Genomic DNA, 19,979 nt, shown 5'->3' with positions numbered 1-19,979 from the left:
GGAATAGTGGGGGGGTTGTGCTTTGGGGAGCTACAATGTAGTGGAGTGAAAAATAAGAGACTATTGCAGAAGTGAAAAGTGGTATTTTGGGGCATGAAGATTGCGAGACACAAAGGTATGAGTAGCATTGGGATCGAGAGTGATAATTTGGTGGTGATTGAGGCAATGAGGAAGTGTTTGTATGGCTTCAGTTCCTTTCATCTGATTATAAAGGATATTCTAGATTTTTTTTTTCTTCTAATTTTACTAGTGATTCATGGTCTTTGTAAAGCGAGGGGATAATAATGTAGCACACAAATTGACTTACTTTCAACTATGGAAGTTTGGCCAATGGGTGTGGAGTGATGTAATCCCTCCTCACGTTTTGGAAATTTCTTCTAGATGGTTTTTTTTTTATTTTTTATTTTTTTATTTTTATTTTAAGAAAAGTATTAAAGTTGTTGCTTCCAAAGTTATTTACTAATAAACAATTAACTAACTCATACAATTCTACGTTTGCTAGTCTGCTACTGCATTTTAATAAAATATAGGTGACCGTCAACTGATATTAAAACAGCAAAGCTAAGGTAACATTACCTATACAATTGCATAGTTCACACTTCACATGACAACATTAATTTGCCATAATGGCCACGGCAAAAGAACATTTAAGAGATGATAACTCAGTTTAATTAATATAATTTTAGGTGTTTTCAAAATTAAAAAAAATTATAGAAGCTTTGGTATGTGAAGATAGTATTTGAGAAAAGGAAGTATAGAAATAAAGTAATAGTCGTATTTTTCAAAACATGTTTACTCTAAACCCTTAATTGGACGATGACGATGGTAATATGGTATAAAGACTGAACCCATATCTTTATTAGACGGATCTAAGCATTAATAAGTGTGGCGGGTCATGGGTAATAGGGATCCAAGGCGTCCAACCCATTGAATTGCTGTATTGAAGCGCACTCAACGTTCTCCTTCTCCATTGAAGCGCAGTTGGCGTTCTCCGTTGAATCTAGTTCTTGTATCCGGTATCCCCCATTGAAGCAGCTTGAATTCCGAGGTAATTTGTTTGTATTTGTTATCAATATATCTAAAATTGTGAGATAATTGAATGAAAAATAGGAATTTGGTTAGGGTTTGGAAACCCTAATATTTGGGATTTGTTTTGTACAATTTGTGTTAGAGAGGAAGATTGATATGGCTTCCGGAGAATCCTCGCAAATTGGAGGTCCGGAAGTGGGGTCACTGAGATCAGCAGCTGAAGAGGATGGTGGGCGATGGTACTTTTCAAGGAAGGAAATTGAAGAGGATTCACCATCAAGGCGTGACAGTATTGACCTTAAAAAGGAAACATACTTGCGCAAGTCTTACTGCACCTTTCTACAAGATTTAGGAATGAGACTTAAAGTGTGAGTTTTCATTCTTTATAATCAACTTCACTATTGTTTCTTTATCTTATTCTTGTGATTGCCAAGTTTACATGATATATGCTTTAGATTTTCTCAATTGTTTGTTCGGGGGATTCTATTACAATATTTGTTGTTGTTGTTGTTGTTGTTGTGATACTCAAAGAGTTCTTGGGTGCCAACATTGGGAGATGGGTGGTGTCGTATCAAGGGCCATCTCACATTTCTAGGAAGCTGCTTATCGATCTAGGTCTTGGAACTATGAGTTGAACCTTTTTATTCTAGGAGGAACCATGCTGAGATATAGCTTTGTTCATTATAAGGGGATGATGAGACCTGGAATGGTGTTTTCTTTTTCATTCTATCCATCTGATCATTATATATATTATGGGAGTCAAGGAAGGTTTATTCTGGAATTAGCACAAATTGTCAATATGTAGATGAAATAACTCTTATTTTATTGCCTGGACAGTGGAGGGATTGATTTTTATTTATATTTTAAGGTATTATAAGTGTCATTTGCGAGCATTACAAAATTATTTTATAGTGGGAATAGTAAGCTCACCAATTATGTTGCAAGCTACTAAGTTCTGGGCTGGCCTTTTATTAGTATTTTCAGAAACATCATTTACTGTTGCTATATTGATTTCAAGCTAAATGTCGTAAAAATTCTTCTTTACTAATTATTATTATTATTGTTATATTTTTCATTTTTCTGATTCATTCTATAATATAGTATTTCTATTACGAATATTTAAAAAAGAAGTTTCATTATGCTATATGTTGTTGGATTAGTCTCAATATGTTTCTATCAAATAATCAAGTTTTTATAATCATTAACTAAATACTAATAGATTGTTTTAAAATGACGGTCAAAGTTATTCATAGGCAAGAATGAAAGTCCATGTGTTGTAATAATACAAGAACAGAGGAAGTTTGAAATTGGAGCTTTACAGAGGTTTTGTACATATGAATTGTGTATAGTTTTGCTAGATGCTTGCATCAACCTAATCTTGAACTGGCTGTGCTTTTATTTGTTCTATTGCTAACTTGTTTCAGGTGGGATGTTGTGGGTAGTTCATAGTGTAGAGTTTAGTAAGAGCATTTTTTCATGTGCTATACGTGCTACTTCCCTGAAAATACATGTGACAATCCCTGCTGATTAATGATTTGAAAGTAGGCAACATAGGGAAGGAGAAGTGAAAAAGATGAGGGTGGGGGCCTGGTAAAATGGAAATATTATGTTGTGTTTGGAATTTTCTAATCAAGGTGGTATGTAGAGGAATTACTAGATTACAGCAGTTTTACTAAATTTCCATCTTTGAGATGCCAATAAGTCCTTTTTTTCTTTAGAAAAAAAAATATTTTCTTTCTTCATATTGATAATTCTTGTTATTTTCTACACCGTATTACATTAATTGTTTTTTTTCTTAAAATTCTTTTTAAAAATTGCAGTGATCAAGTAGTATTTGTGGGATCTGGCAATATAATTATTTTTTGTTTCCGTTATTTTTCCATGGAACATAGCTAATGAATATGGACTGATGCTGGATACATGTTTTTAATAGCCGGGAAATAGATATAATACGCACTTTGGTCGGTCTTTTCTTGGTTTTAGAATCTTATACATATGATTAGGAAATTTGCTGGTGCTTGGATTTGGAAGTGAAAAGCACTTTTCTTTCTTTTCCAGTGGTTTTGAACTCTTATTCTGGACTTGGATTCAGGAATTGGTAAACTGGTGAAGAGTAGTGTAGTCCAAGTTTAGGAAGATCAAGCAGAAACATAACTTGTTAAAGGTTTGTTAGTTTGTTACCCACCTTATTTAAAATGGACTATCCCGGGGAGCAACTAGCTATCTAATAGAAGACTGATTCTTATTTTTAGTCTATAGTGCATTAGATTGGGCAGCGCAGGTCAAACATCAGAATCTGAAGCTTTTAGAGTCTAGTTCTACATTATAAAGTGGCTATCTTATTTAAAAAATGGCTTTTAACTAGATAAAGAGTAATTTTGAGGTATATAAGGGCTTAGAGTCTAGTAATGATCTTTCTTACCTTTGGCATGTATAAAACTTCCCCTTTGTTTTAAGGATCACTTGAAAGTATCTTTTCTTGCTATTGATCTTTTAATTATAATATTGAACCTGGGGGAAACTGATGCATTCATGTGGGACACTGCTAACAAGTCCAAGTAATGTACCATGTTACTGTTCCTAGAATGTTGTGATTATTGAAGCATTATTGTATGTGAGGATGTTTTACTTATCCATCTTGGTTTCTAGAGGTGTATTGCCTAGAAATGATGAACTTTTTTAATTTATTTTTTAGTTTATTTATACCCCAATGCCTCTAAGACAGCCTGTCCAGTCATGTTAAGGAGTTATATTATTGTATTATTGAAAATTGGCTGTTCTAAGATCACCCCTATAGATGCATAGAGGCTGTCTTGATTAGATGAGACTTATGTCTTCACAACAGTTGGTAAGCAAGAGGTTAGTTTAGTGGAGACATTTGATTTAATCCATTGTAATCAGAAGCTGAAACAGTGTCCATGAGCTTGTTACAACCTTTTGGTTATGGAAGGTGTACCAAATTTACATGTCCATTGATTTATAGTATCTTAGTGTATTCTAACTGTTATTATTTTTTTAAGTAAAATTTGGGAAGGAGAGAACTTTGAAGGGGTTTGAGGATGCTTGCTTCATTTTTCAAGCTGCTTATTTTTCACTTTGTGTTGTGCAAGGCTTTGGATATGGTCCTGGAAGACTAATAGGGCCAGAGAGAAATGGGTTGGAGGAACCAGTTTCTGTTGATATTATGTGTTGGACAGAGTTATGTTATTTTTATGTTTATCCTAGGAATGAATTTTCACATTTATTACCATCCGAATGAAGACTTTTATATTGATGTTGGCATCAGTGTAAGGTTTGACTACTTTACTCTTGCAAAAATTTGATTAGTGTACAGTTTTGTATGTCATTTTTTATGTAGTGTTTTCAAATAATTGTATGTCATTTATATAAACTTCAGTGTGAAGTTCTTTTACATGACATTTCTTTTGTTAATGCAGACCTCAGGTAACAATTGCTACTGCAATTATTTTTTGTCACCGGTTTTATCTCCGGCAGTCCCATGCCAAGAATGATAGAAGGGTATGCACTGGTTCTAGTGACCTTTTATTTATTTCTTTCTGGTGGTTAAAGATAACTTGAAACCAAATATATGTTTTTGTACCTACTTTTTTTGGTTAAAAATATCCCTTATGGTGCCCACTTTTAACTGATTCTCATCTGCTGTAGACTATTGCCACGGCTTGTATGTTTCTTGCTGGGAAGGTTGAAGAAACCCCACGTCCATTAAAAGATGTCATCCTAGTTTCCTATGAAATTATTCATAAAAAGGATCCTGCTGCAGTTCAGAAGATTAAGCAAAAGGTACTGTTTTTCACTGCTTGCTCCTTTGTTCCTTTTAGGCTGCACTGAAGCTCTTGGTTTTATTTAATTTTTTCGCTTGAGCCACCCAGATTCTGGTGTCTTCCTATAAGATTGCTAGAATCAATTTTTGTATTCCAGCAAGATGTATGCATTTTGATATTTAAAAAGCTAGCCTGTCTTTTCCCTTGGTAAAGCATGGCAAGGAACCTCCTGGGACATTGCTGCAATAGGCCACAGTTTTTTTTATTAGTAATGATTACATTGCTCATCTGAAAAACAATGTATAAAAAAGCTCAAGGCGCACTGAGGCGATAAGGGATATGCAGCGCCTAGGTGCACCTCATTGAAGTGAGGCGCACTATATAAACAGTAAAAAAATTGGCAGAAATTTGCTTCATGTGCGCCTCGGGTGTGCCTCGTACGCTTTTGGTGCACTTCTGATGCGCCTAATTAAAAACGCCTCGCCTAGGCCAAAATAAGCGCTTATCCCCTATCGCCTTGTGCCTCAGCACGTAGTCGCGCCTTAGGCGCGCTTTTTCAAACACTGCTGAAAAATAAGCGAACGTATTCTGATCTATTAGTGCTGTTTTATGTCCTTTTATTACCGGATGGTTGTCATATCCCTATGTATAGGATAGATTACTTGTTGAAGTAAAAATCTTACTCTTAATTGAACCAACAAGTATATGTATTCTACATATTTTAAACAAGATAATAATGAGTATGGCCATGGTCAGAGATAAGTGGAAATAGTACTTTTGAAGGAGATGGACAATCAGTTGTTTGCTCTTTACTGTCTTTATTATTGTTCATAATCTATGTAGCTTATGTCTTATACTCCTTTCCTTTCCCTTATTAGTGAAATGTTTCATTTGTTAGTATTAGAAAGATACAAAAGTGGTATACTTTGACTGTGATTTGTATGATTGTTTTGATGTATTTATGTTTGATTTAACGTGCAGGAGGTTTTTGAACAACAAAAAGAGCTAATTTTATTGGGGGAGAGGGTTGTACTAGCAACTCTTGGCTTTGATCTGAATGTGCAACATCCATATAAACCTCTTGTTGAGGCTATAAAGAAATTCAAGGTTGCACAGAATGCCCTTGCCCAGGTTGCATGGAATTTTGTCAATGATGGGTATGATGCATATGAAAATCTTGTAATATGACATGAAGATCTTTCTTCCAAACCCTATTTGACACTTAAATTGGCCATGTAGGCTGCGGACATCTCTTTGCTTGCAATTTAAGCCCCATCACATAGCAGCAGGTGCCATCTTTCTTGCTGCCAAGTTCCTTAAAGTCAAACTTCCTTCGGATGGTGAGAAGGTCTGGTGGCAAGAGTTTGATGTCACCCCACGTCAATTGGAGGGTTGGTCCTTTAATTTAAGAGCTTGCTATGGAATCATTGCAGCCAATAGTTGTTTCTTGTAATATGTTTATATCCTATAAGTTATTTTCTTTTGCTTCATCCTCCGATTTTAAATTCAGGAACAGGAAAGTAATATCAGGAGAGCTTAATTGCTGCAGATACTTTCTTATGTATGAATAAGTTTTTCCAATTGTTGTATTCATGTTCATTGTTCTACTTTTGCAGAGGTTAGCAATCAAATGTTAGAGCTGTATGAACAGAACAGAGCACCACAAAACCAAGGAAGTGAAGCTGAAGGCAGTGTAGCAGGAGGGGCTGCTAATCGACCCACGTCAAGAACTTCAACTGAAGAGCAAGTACCAAATCATAATATTCCTCAAGCAGTAGCTGCGACTAAGACCGGAACCTTGAAGCCACCTAGTGCTCAGCAGTTGCCTGATCTTCCAAACAAACACACTGGACCCCCTAGAGTATCCCATAGTCGGAATAATGACTATGTGAACTCAGATCACAAAGCCCATGGAGAACCTAGAGCTGTGGAGCCGTTGGTTTACCCTGACAATTTGGGTGATGGTCAAAATATGAGATCTGCCCCAGAGTGGAATAGCAGTGAAGATAGTAAAGAAAAGAGTATTGGAGGAAATAAAGTAAGAGACGGGGAAGATTCAAAAGATAAATACCATAATAATAATGTAGAATTCAAAGAAGCTGGTCAAACCCAATCACCATCAGAAATGATTGAGAAGATAGATACAACCAAGTTGAAGGAATTATGTGAAAAGAGAAGGAAGTCCCGAGGGGATGTGATTAAGAAGAAAGACTCAATGGATGAGTATGATCCCATTGTGAAAGAGCTGGAAGAGGGGGTTGAGTTAGCTGCTGCAGAGAGTGAGAAAATAAAGCAGGAAAAAAAGCAAAACTGGGCTCAGCCCTCCACTCGGCTTGATAATGATAACTCCCATAATAGCAAGCACCTTGAGCCTTCTGGAGATAGGCACCATACGGGCTCGAAGAGTCAGCAATCACATGGACTTGATGTTGAGAATGTAGAAGAAGGTGAGGTGTCTGCATTAGATGATTCTAGCTGGGATTATCAATCACCCAAGTCAAATGATCGGAAGAGAAAGGCTGAAAGCCCACCGGACAAAACAAGTGATGGAAAAAGATGGCAAGGGGATTTTTCTGAAGAGAAAAACAGGATTGGCCGCCTTGGGTATCCTGATAGGGATCACAAAAGGCATGTACAGGAAAATCATGCCTGAAGCTGTTTATCTTTTCCATGAAGCATAATTTGGGTTGTTAGCTACCTACATATTATTTGTAGTAGAGCAGAATGCAGCTGCTTGATAAAAACAATAGGTACGCCCAGAATGCCATATATTCGGTGCTTCTATATGTTATTCATTAGGTTTCAATGAGCTTTAATTTGTGTTGAAAAGGAAAAAGAAAAGGAATTCATTCTGATCAGTCAAAATTTTGCTGTCTATTTATATTGCTTGACCACTATTTTTCTTCCCCTTTTGATTGGATTACTTGTGGTTCACTACAATGATGATGACTGATGACAACTGGGTCTTGTTGGATTGTGTGTTTGCCTTCGGAGGAAGAGTGTTAATGAGTATTGGGACTTAATCCATGGTAAAAATTGTAGGAAATAGTCAATTTAGTTAATTGTATTTTTACATGTAACATGATGGGCGTCAACCAGAACTTCACAATTATATCTACATCATTCCAATTGTAACTCCTAATTTCTATTTATGGCCTTCGTAATTATATCAGAGGCTTTTTCCTTTAGATAATAAATACACGTTTGAGCTGTACACACCTTCAGTTTTTACAGTTCCTTTTCTCCTTACTTTTTTTAAAGCACAAGCCTAATGTACTGTTTCTTTGAAGAGTAGCAAATAGCAATATTTAATAAGCTGGAAGATATTCTTCAGTTTCCTTGTGTTTAGTTTGGTTACTTTTTCTGCTAAACTTGTTTGTACTATTGCTAGGTGGCTCTGTATGTTTTCTTTTATCTGTTAAATCTTTTCTTGTTTATTTTGTCAGTAACTACCAATTTTAAACAGTGTTATTCATACAACTTCCTTTTGTTATTATATATTTAAGTCCAAAGTTTATAATTCAATACCCAGGTACCAATTTTTCTCCACATAGACCTCATTCTATCCTCTTTGGCAGTAAAGTAGTGCTTAGTTAGTACTAAACTAATTAAGTACCTATACACTTCTTTGTTGGTACTAAATAAAATTTAGGTTTTTTTGTTACTCAACTTTATCCCAACAAGACACTTATTAGTACAAAAACTACCAATAGGGGCTTTGTTGGTACTAATATACATCTTTGGGGTTCATGTGACGAGATATTAGATGGATTTCTTAAAATTACGAAAGGTAGTTATTTGAATTTTGAATGACACTTTTTAAAACGGGTAATTATGTCAAAATTATCTTTTTTTTTTTCAATTATCTTTGAAATGTTTAGGTTTTTGTCTAGAACTCTAGGTAGTAGATTGTGTTAGAGTAAGCTGGAAAAGTGTATGTAGAAAAGAAAGTAGGAAGATTGTTTATATTATTTTGATATGTACAAGAGTACTTTATATAGCGGCATAGGGGTGAGGGATGCCTTCTATGTTATTGTGATGCAATGACGAGTCACAACTTTTGGCATTTCAACTACTCCTAATAATTCTAGTACATTCAAGTTTATTCACTGATTTCTGAACACTAAAAGTCTCATTTACCAACACTCTTCCTTGAGACTTTTGGCCATCATACCAAGCTTGAGTATGAGGAACTCAAATCTGCTTTTTGGTAAAGCCTTAGTCAAAATGTCAGCGAGCTGAAACTCAGTAGGACAATGAATCAGCTTCACTTCTTTCTCTTGCTCAGCTTCTCGAAGTGCATAATACTTAATCTTCATGTGCTTTGTCTTGCTGAAACAAACTGGATTTTTTAAAATACCAATTGCTGATTTGTTGTCTACTAGAACTTCAGTAGCTTCTTCCTGTTTGTGTCTCTAAGTCAGCAAGTATTTCTTGAGCCACAAGCTAACAGTTGCTGATGCCTCGGCTTCAGCTCTGGATTGAGCTACTACTTCTTCCTTCTTCGAAATCCATGAAAACACTCTAGATCCAAGTGAAAAAGCAGAGTTAAGTATAATGGAAGGATTTTACTTTTTGATTTTTTCACATTTAAGGACCTCTCACTTTTTTTTTTCACCTTTGAGAACCTAAGTTTTGATTTCCGGCCAAAATGGAGTTAAGTTAACTCAAGGTGAGTTAAGCATTAAGTTCTGACATCACTAATAAGTGAGTAAACAAAACTCTAGGACCTAACATTTCATATTTTTCATCTTTAAGGACCTCTAACCTTTTTTGTTCTTCACTTTAAGGACTTCAGTTTAAAATTTAAATGTGAACAATTTCTCTTCCACCATTGCAACATTTTCTATTGAAAACCAAAATCCAACACTAACTCGGATAATTATCGAAGCAGATGCCACAAATTACCAAACTTTCATCAAGTCTCTTTGTCCAAAAATAAAATAAAAAAAAGAAAAAAAATACTACTTGGGTTTCTTATTATTTATAACAAATGGATTTTTTATATATATATTTCACAAATAATAACCCTTTTATTGCAAATAATAAGAAACAAAATTAGTAAATAAAACTTGCAGCACCTCGACATTATAATCGAACACACTATAATTTTTTAAATCTGTCAACACTCACGAGGATACTAGGATACTGGTGGTTGTGGCTTTTCCGTCGTACAAACAAGGGGAGCTAGAGAAAATTAGAGGAAACAAGTTGGTTTCTTTCATTCATACGCCCAACAAATTGAGGAAGGTGGGTGTTTCGTGATGATGAAATATATATATATATATATATATATATATATATATATATATATATATATATATATATATATATATATATATATATATATATCACTCGGTGCGAACCGACTAGCTTAGAACGTCGGCCAGCAAGTCCACCGACGTGGTTACGGTGGAGCAACTGTCTAAGAATGAGAAAGAAATAATTTTGATTAAGGAACTATCATTTATGCATGATAATGAATTAATTATGATATGCACTTCGTAATGTATAAAGAATTGATATAAAGAATTTGGTAAGGACCTAAGTTATATATATATATATATATATATATATATATATATATATATATATATATATATATATATATATATATATATATATATATATATATATATAATTAAAGAATTTAGTTAGGACTTAAATTTTTTTTTTTTTATAAAATAATTTGCTCCGGTGAGTTAAGTTGTCGGAAAATTAACCACAAGTCCTCAAAGGTGAAAAAAAAAGTGGGAGGTCCTTAAAGTTGAAAAAATCAAAAAGTGAAGTCCTTCTCTTATGCTTAACTCGAGCATATCCCAAAATACTTTTCATGTCATCATTTGAACCACCTCAGTCTGAATATGCAAACAATTTGGAGTTTGCACTTGTGTTAAACATAACACCAAAATCTTTAGCAGCACCCATATGAACATCACTTGGTTCACTCCTGAACCTTGAAAGCAAACTTGTTGCGAACATCAAGTAGGCTTCCAACTAAGCTCCTGTACTCCCTAGTGTCAGCTTTCCTTTGACCATCATCTCCGTATAGCTTCTCATTCACTACAAGAGGTGTACTGACTGACTTGCAGTTTTGCATATGAAACTTCTTAAGAACATCATTTGCATATTTCCTTTGAGAGATGAAGATTCCATCTTTAGCTTGAGAGGATCTTCGTTGAATTGTTTCCCGTGACAAGAAGATCATCAACAAAGAGTGAAACAATGAGCAAATCATTTTCTCCTTTACATAGAGAGTGTGCTCATTTTTACTTTTGTTGAAACCTTGTGCAAGTAGATATGAGTCAATCTTGCTGTACCATGCTCATGGCGCTTGTTTGTAGCCTATAAAGAGCCTTTTTCAGCTTGCACACTTTTTCTTCTTGCCCTTTTATAGCAAATCTGGGAGGTTGCTCAATTTTTCCTCCTCGTTGACAAAGGCATGACATCAAGTTGATAAATATTCCATTTCTCTTGAGCGGCTAAAGCAATTAGAGTTTTAACTATGTCAAACCTATGTATCGCCATAATCAATTCCTGCTTGTTGGGAGTATCCTTTGACGACCAATCTAGCCTTGAACTTGCTTATGGTTCCATCAGGATTTGATTTTGTAGACCCACTTGACGCCAATCACTTGGTCTATCAACCAACTCCCAAGTCTGATTTTTCTTGATTATATTGATTTCATTTTCCATTGCTTGTTGCCACCTTTTGTCTTCAAAAGCCTGCTCATATGTTTGGGGCTCTTCAAGACCAAGGTAACATCTTTCACATTCCTCCGGATCTAGGTAAAAGATTGGACATTCCTCGTACAAATGTGAGAGACTTTTTACCTCTTGGGACCCGTGGCATTATCATCACTAGTTCACCCGTTCCATTTCCAGCTTGGATAGGTGTGGAAGGAGCTTCTTCGGCATTCTCATCTCTAGGTTCATCATGTACTTCCGTGCCAACTTAAAAAAATTTCTTGTCAAGCTTCTCTTCTTCCCAATTCCAACTTGCATCTTCATTGAATTCAACATCTCGACTGATCATGATCTTTTCATTACTAAGATTGAAGAGTCGATATCCTTTGGCTTGTGAATTATAGCCAAGGAAGATTCCTCTTTCAGCTTTTGCATCTAGTTTGCTTCTCTTTTGAGATGGAATATGAGCATAGCAAATTGATCCAAATACTCTCAAGTGTTTTGCTGTTGGCTTTCTTCCACTACATGCTTCAATTAGAGTTTTGCCTTAGAACCGTTTTTGTGAGCAGTCTGTTCAACAAATAAACAAATGTGCAAACAACTTCTGCCCAGTATTTTTTTGGCACCCTCGTCTTCACAGAAAATATCAAATTAAGAGGAAGTATATTCCTTGCCTCGATCTGATATGATTTTTTGTAATTTTTTGAATTTTTTGAAAACACTGGAAACTTCATATTTTTCTCTCATGAAATACACCCACGTCATGCGGGTGAAATCATTGATAAAAAGGATGAAATACTTGTTTTCACCAAGAGATAAAGTTCGATGAGGTCCTCTGCAATTTTTCTCATGCTTTCCACACATTATCCTTCGGAAAGGCAGCCTATGTTGTGACAAGACTCACAAAGATCATTAGATACACAAATTGCAGGAAAATTTCTCACTAGATTTTTCTTGTGAAGTTCATTGAGAGCACGCATATTAAAGTGTCCATACCTCTTATGTCATAGCCATGTGTTGCTTGAGTTTGCTGCATTCACATTCTCTATTGAATAATCCCACTTCAAGAGAAAGCTTTTGTTTTCAATCTCTTTCTTATTCGAGTCAATGATAGTGCAATGGTTATTCTCAAAGACAAGTGAATAACCATTGTTGACCATCTCAGCAACGGTAAGTAAACTCATTCAAATCCAGAACAAGGAGGACATCATTGATGTACTTCATACCTTTCTTGGTTTGAACACCAATTCTGCCTTTTCCGATGGACTGTACAACAACACCATTCCCCATACGAACTGGTACTTTGATGGAAGAGTCAAGCTTGCAAAATAAGCTTGAATTGTTTGTCACGTGGGATGTGCATCCTTTGTCAATCAGCCATCTTTCCTTGTTGCTACATAAAACAAATAGTCTTCTGATTCATTGGAAGCAGGAGCATTTGTGTTTGACGATTGTTGCTTCTATTTGTGCCAACAATCTTTCTCCAAATGGCCTAGTGTTTTGCAATGGCTGCACTTTGGTTTCCCCTTATGATAGCAATCTTTTTCAAGGTGATTTTTCTTATTGCATATACCACATGAAGGAAATTTCCCTTTTGATTGTGGCTGCTCCTTGTCTTTTTTGTCTGACCGTGGGGCACCCTGATTCTTCCTGTTATTACCTTTGTTGAACGGACATTTTTTATGAGACTTTAACAGAAAAGCAATAGCTATCTCCGAGGGTGGGGATATACCTAAGTCATCCTTTGCAAATTTATGCTCATGGTCAAGCAATGAACCCATAGCTCTGTCACAGTGAGTTTTGTGACGTCCTTAGATTCAAGAATTATTGTGGACATTGTGTTGAACATTCTGTCTAAAGATCCTAAGATCTTTTGCACTATTTTTGCATCTTAAATCTCTTCTCCATAGATCTTCATTTGGTTTACAACCTCCATGAATCTAGAAGTGTAACCTTTTATATCCTCATTCTCATTCTCCTTCATCTTCATATTATCATATTGAATCGTATTGAGTCCTCAAAGTATTGAGTCGAATATTTCTGATTTTTTCTTCGCCATGAAACTCCTCCTTAAGAAGACTCCAAGCTTCTTTTGCTGATGAGGCTCTCATGATCTTGGGGAAGTTTGTGTCTGAAACACAATTGATGATATGAGATAAGGCTCTAGCATCCTTCATCTCATCATCACTTATCTTCTGTAATTGTGCTTTTGTGTACTACACTCCTTGTTTTTGTACAAAACCACTTTCCACTATCTCCCACAAAGTACTTGCTTTTAGAAAAAGCTTCACTTTTATGCACCAATAATCATAATTCTCTCCTGTGAAAGTAGGAGGTGCCGGCATAGAAGTTGTGGAAGAGGTTGACGTTGAAGCCATACCTCCAACTGCTCAGTTTCTCCTTCTTCCTATCTTCTGTTTTTTTTCTTTTTTTTTTCTTTTTTTTTTCTTTTTTTTTTTCTTCTTTTCAGGCCCTTAAGATCATAAGGCTCTTGATACCAATTGTTAGAGTAAGCTGGAAAAGTGTATGTAGAAAAGAAATTAGGAAGATTGCTTATATTATTTTGATATGTACAAGAGTACTTTATATAGGGGTGAGGGATGCCTTCTACGTTATTGTGATGCAATGAAGAGTCACAACTTTTGGCATTTCAACTACTCCTAATAACTCTAGTACATTCAAGTTTATTCACTGATTTCTTCACTAATTGCTGAACACTAAAAGTCTCCTTTACTAGCAGATTGTGTTCCTTTAAAGCTTAGCCTTAAATCTTTATCTTTTAAGACTTACTTAGCTGATTCAGCACATGAGGTTATAGAGGGTTTTCTAGAATTTGCAAGTCATACATAAATAACGTATTAATTTTTACTTTCAGTCATTTTCTTACAGTTGAAAAAACAACCTTTTGTTTTTGCGTTCATACTTACCCAAAAAAGATACACAAGGCATAGCTGTACGCCCACCCTGTCCTGCTGTCCACATATCCCCCATAAATCTATAAGGCAAAGTGTATCTGACCGAGGTCATGTGGAGTGCTGCCCTTTATTCTGGTTGTTTTTGCTGGCTTGCTCATTGCTAGGACAGCCATCTGTCACGTGCTGACAGTAAGCTGTTTTACCCAAATTAGAGCAATTAAGTATTTTCTTCTGCAGGACTTTCCTTTCTTTATCAGTTTAGCAACATAAATTTGGGAGAACCATGGTGTATTTCTTCTCACAGTTGAGCGTTTTTTCGAATATTTATCCAGCTCTTAAGGAATTGTTTCAGGGAAAAGAGGAACAACATAGGAATGGTTAGGGTTTATTTAACTGTGATGTGGCTCTTGATTTCTCTAAACTCTTATTCTCGTAATCATCATGTCTCGAACTGTTAGCCCCAACCAATATGACCCTTTCTGATTGATTATTCATTAGAGTAACATAACAAAGCAGTGTGAAACAGGAAGGTTTCTACTTTGCTTATCCTAATTTATTTGCTATTTGGCTAGTAATGTATATGGGTGTGGATGTGCCATTTTCACTTTCATTAATATCTGGCAGCTATGAATTTCCACAATTCCATTAAGCCTTTTGTATTGTTATTTACTTATTTGACTTTATTTGCTGTTACTCATGCTGCCCTTATTCATTTCAATGACTTCTCTGTCCTAGTTGAGTCATGTCTTTATTATTATCTCAGCTTTTGGCAACCTAATTTGTGCTCATCATTTTGTGTGCCATGCTGCTGCTTTTATTGTTTGGATTCTCTCTGCTGGTAAACTTTTCATGTTCAATTAGCTTTACCAATATTTTGCAACCACAGTTTTATGGAAGGTTGATTCAAGAACCTAGATGGATAACCTTTTGAGGGAAATAATATTGTATTGTGTTTGAGGGAAAAATTGTTTATTGTGTTTGATCATGGATAATTTATCAAGTGCATTTTCTGAGTTCATTTTGTAATTAGTCTTTCCTTAGATTTGTTCTGCCCAGATATCATTTTAGTTGCAAGAACCCTATATTTTGGAATGTTTTTTAATCTGATTTCTTGATGGTATGCTTGGATTAATAATATAGTTCAGGGGGAATGGAAGAGAAATAAAGAAAATACAGATTGATGGAAGGTGATTGGTAGACTGAAGAGTTAGTTTTTTTTTTTTTTTTGGTGGTTAGAGAGCCACGAGGGCGGGGGTGAGAAACGATCCCAGGATCTCCAGAATTCGGGGAAGGAAGCTCTATCCACTTGAGCTATCCCCCACTTGTGATGGGTGATTGGTAGACTGAAGAGTTAATGAATGTAGGGGCAAGGGTTTTGCTCTGCTTAGTTTAATGACTTTTAATCCAAGTCTCATTAGTGATGGGTGCCCAGGTTGCCCGCTCTAAGTAGGAAGCTATGTAAAGGCTGTCATTTATATGTCTGGTAAATCTTTAGAGTTCTGAGTAGTACTAGAATGATGCATCCACTTCTCTCCTTTACACCCCAAAAAAAAAAAATATGATGTTGCTTGGACTGTATCTAGTTTTCACTCCTATCCTCTGTTTACATCTTGTTTTCCAAGTGTTTTTTTTTTTTTTTTTTTTTTTTTTTTTTTTTTTTTTGGGCATTCATGGCTGTCATCCAAGATTCCAAGAAAAAGATGAGAGTTGTACGATGTGTTTACTAGTGCAAACACTATCGGTGCTTTTAATTCTAGTTCTGCTAGACTTCTAAAACTGTTTGCAGTTGTTAAAGTGATTTGACCGCGTCATCTCTTCTGCCTGTTATGTGTATATACTTCATTGATTTTCTAAGGAATGCTGCAAGGTGTTTGTATTGCTGTAAACACTTAAAGTATTACACTTAAAATGTGTGTTTTGGGTCAAATATTTGATTAAGTGTTCATTTCACAGTTAGGAATGCCCGAAGATTGGTGAAGTAGTTCATAGTGCTGCTTCCGTGGCAATGAGGATTGGGCTCATGAGCAGATTTTGGTTTTATTCTGTTGATGTTGTATGTAACTTACACTGCAGAATTAACCAACCAGTAAGCAGGGATTCTGGCATTATATGATTTGATGCTAGTTAACTTTTCAGCAGTTCATTGGAATGAAATTTTGTACTAGTATCTGTTGTGATTCAATTAATAAAACATTGTTTCTGCCTTTATTGAAATTGCCATTAATTCCAGTAAAATATAAGCAACTAATTTAGTATATGTAGGCGATATAGCTGCAGTTGTATGTAAATGTAGCAATTTCTATTGTACAACCGTTGTGGCATTATGTGTGCAATTTTACTTATTTTTTTTTTCCTCTTATTTTATTTATGATGAGTATAAAATAAAGGAAATTGTGTCACATCTGTAATTCGACCAATTTCACAGTGGCATTTTCGTATACATTAGATGTCCAAGGAGAAGTCTTGTGGGATTAAGAAATGTTAGTAGTTGTCCTTGAACGCTTTTCAATATGGACTAATGGTTGGAGCTGGAAATTTTACTTATTCCTTTTCCCCTATACATCTTAAAATATGTATACAGTTAGCGTTGTATTTCTCTTTATGTTACCAAGAAAACTGGTGAATTAAGTGTTTTTTTTTCTTAAAAAAAACACCCTTCGAAGAATAATATCCCAGCGAAAGTACCTTGGCGAAAATCCTTGCAACCAACATCAAAGACTCACAGCTGCTCCAATTATTTTATCTTCCATCGCACATTCGCACGTACCACCGTAGTCCATAGCCACAAGGCCAACAACCCACCCTCTCACGAGTCTCACCTCTCTTCATTCGCCATTTCACACATCACCAAACCCTAGTTGCCATTGGGTCTCACCTACCCATACCGTAAGGGAAGATAAGGTATAAGTGTAACTAAGTTAGACCTTGGGGAGTATGGATGATAGATGGTTATAAGGGCCTGTTCTCTTCAGATTATTTTCATTTCACTTCAGGTCAGTTCTTAATTTCCTTCTCTCATAAAATATTCAATTCAGCTTAGTTTAGAACAGGCCTTAATATTGCGGAATTTATATCGGATTCAACATATGGTCAAGAATAATATGACCTTTGTCTGTTAATAAAAATGATATTTTTTTTTTGAGAAATAAAAAAAATGACATTTTGATTATCCCAAAATATTATGATCTTCTTGGGTAATGAAGTTAAAGAATAATTTAGATTATATTGTTTAATTAGGAATAGAACATTGTTTCTTAGTGGATTCAACCTTACTTTCCTGACTATCTTGTTAGTGGATTCTAGGATTAAGTTTGATTAGGTCATACTCCCTCCGTCCCAAATTACTCGCGACGTTTTGACTTTTTGCACTATTTACAAATCTCAATTTGACCATCTTTTTTATCTATTATATAAAAGTCAATGTAGTCATGTAAGATATTGTTGACTCTATTTTAATGTATAGTTTCTTAATATAAGCTTTTTATAGCTTTGATAAATGTATAGTAAAAGATATCAACGGTCAAACATATGCATCGACAAGCGTGTCTAGTCAAAATATTGCAAGTAAACTGAGACAGAGGGAGTACGACTTTAACTTGCTAGAAAACCCTTAAAATGACTGCGCGTGGTTCCTTCATCTGATTTGTTGCTTTGATTGTTACACGTAGCCTCAAAGATATAGCCTTTTTTTCATGTATTACCTTGAATCATTTTATTTGTTTTATATAACTTATAACTTGTGATATATACTCATCCATTTCAACGACTTGAAATTGAGTCACGACTTTAAAAATATTAAAGTATGTAGCTTCAAATCCTAATTCACCTCATCTTTATGTTTTACTTATTTGTTTACGGTGAACATTCAATCGTGACCACAATTCCACCTCGTTGCGGACTGGGTTATACTCAGGCTGGAGTTTTTCAAAATCACCTCTCCTCCTCCTACAGGTGTTGATCTTCCCCTCGGAGAGCTTCTATGTCATTGTGTCTTGAGTGCTAGGGCCAGTAGAACTATGTCTGCTCTTCAAGCGGAGCTACAAGCTTGCTTGTGGGCCGCTCTTAGGGCAGCTACTCGTAAGGGTTACCTTTGCCTTCTCATCTATACGTATTGTGCTGCCATGGTTCCTTTGTTCTGACACACTGGTTAGGCTGATATTTTCCGTGCTGGTCTAATTCAGAATATTAATTAAATTCTCCCTCAACTTTCTGCTTACAGGATATGTAAGGTCCCTAGAGGATGGGTTACTCCCTCGCACTGGCTGGCCGTGTGTGCTCAACAACGACATTTCCTTTGTTAGTCTTATGTGTTTTTTGTTTGTTTTTAGTGATCTTTGTCAAAAAATAAAATAAAATCGTGACAACTATTGGATCTCCTTATCATCATCAATTTAGACGATTCTTTTTCCAACATTGATGAAAAACTCGATAACGTCGTACAGAGATGATTTTTGAATATATTATTTTGTTGATGCATGGCACATACTCCCTCTCTTTTTCCTGAGTTAGCTACGTAAGAAGAAGAAGAAAAAAAAAAAAAACAGTTTAAATGAGGACCATACATATGAGTACTTAAGCTTTACAAAAGAAAGGAATAGAAAGTGTGCTCATGCAATAATAATGGAGCCAAATGTTAAATGTCTATTTAGTCTCCTTCCTTGGTAAGTAGTTTTATGTATCTCGATAAATTATTTATGAAATAAAGAAAATATGAGTAGTGAATAAACATTGTTTACCTTAAACCAGGAAATACTCTACAATGATGTGAAATCAATCTATAATTGATAATTCATTCAATTTATTGATATATATATACATCATCATTTCATTAAATTTTTAATTCTATTACCTAATATTTCATAAATAATTTATTCAAGTTAATTTATATTTCTATATGAAGTTAATTTATAGTATTTTACCCCCGTCCCTTAGTCATAATTGGTAGTGTTTTTGGCTCTTTAGAGCCACTTTTATTACTAATATGTGTTTTCTAGTGTTTTCGTAGTTTTGGTTGAGTTTTATAGGGAATTGCACTCTTGGAGCATTTTCTCGGGATTTTATGGAGCGACTACGAGCATTGGAGGAGCACGACCATCTTTCGTAGCCCAAGATCGGTTAGAGTCATCGAAACGGTGATTAAGGGCTCGACTTATGAGGAGATGAGGCATTGGACCAAATGATTAAAGCCCCAAGGAGGATATTTGGTTTGGGCCGAGTTACAAGCCTAAACAAGGAGTCCAAGTAGACCGAAGGGTCTCCGCCCGATGGCGCGCCCGATCGGGCGCGAGAAGAGAAGCTCACGAAGGAAAAAAAGGCGGGCCCGATCGGGCGGTGCCTCGCCCGATCCGGCGCGTGTTTCTGAGGAGAAGTTTAAGCGTCGTTTAAGTTATTTTAATTTAGGATTTTCGAGCTTAGTTTTATATACGCTTTTGTTAAGCGAGTTTAGTATTCTTTTTTCTCCCTTCCCTTACTCTCTCTCTTTTTCTCTCTCTAACTTCTCTCTCTCTCTCTCTCTCTCTCTCTCCTCTTAAACTCTAGTATTATTTTCTCTCTCTGCAACTCTTTG

At 35.5% G+C, this 19,979-nt stretch overlaps 1 protein-coding gene across 2 annotated transcripts; it reads left to right on the top strand.

Moving 5' to 3' along the window:
• The first annotated feature begins 893 nt into the window (after positions 1–893).
• On the top strand, positions 894–16,621 carry LOC145583190 (cyclin-T1-3-like). Of its 2 annotated transcripts, XR_014100084.1 has the most exons (8): positions 894–1,048; positions 1,172–1,397; positions 4,467–4,548; positions 4,696–4,830; positions 5,793–5,968; positions 6,051–6,202; positions 6,428–7,561; positions 16,367–16,621. XR_014100084.1 is itself a non-coding variant. In XM_081640373.1 (7 exons), the coding sequence occupies exons 2-7, from the start codon at positions 1,186–1,188 to the stop codon at positions 7,462–7,464; spliced, it is 1,794 nt and encodes a 597-aa protein (XP_081496499.1). In that variant the 5' UTR covers positions 894–1,048; positions 1,172–1,185; the 3' UTR covers positions 7,465–8,025. The 2 variants fall into 2 exon arrangements, 1 of the variants encoding a protein (XP_081496499.1); XM_081640373.1 differs by lacking the exon at positions 16,367–16,621 and having other exon boundaries at positions 6,428–8,025.
• Positions 16,622–19,979: the final 3,358 nt, after the last annotated feature.

Source organism: Chenopodium album, chromosome 15, assembly GCF_948465745.1.
Source record: "Chenopodium album chromosome 15, dcCheAlbu1.1, whole genome shotgun sequence".
In the NCBI taxonomy this organism is placed as follows: Eukaryota; Viridiplantae; Streptophyta; class Magnoliopsida; order Caryophyllales; family Amaranthaceae; genus Chenopodium; species Chenopodium album.
The sequence above is the reverse complement of the archived record's forward strand: the minus strand, read 5'-3'. Positions and strand labels throughout refer to the sequence as shown.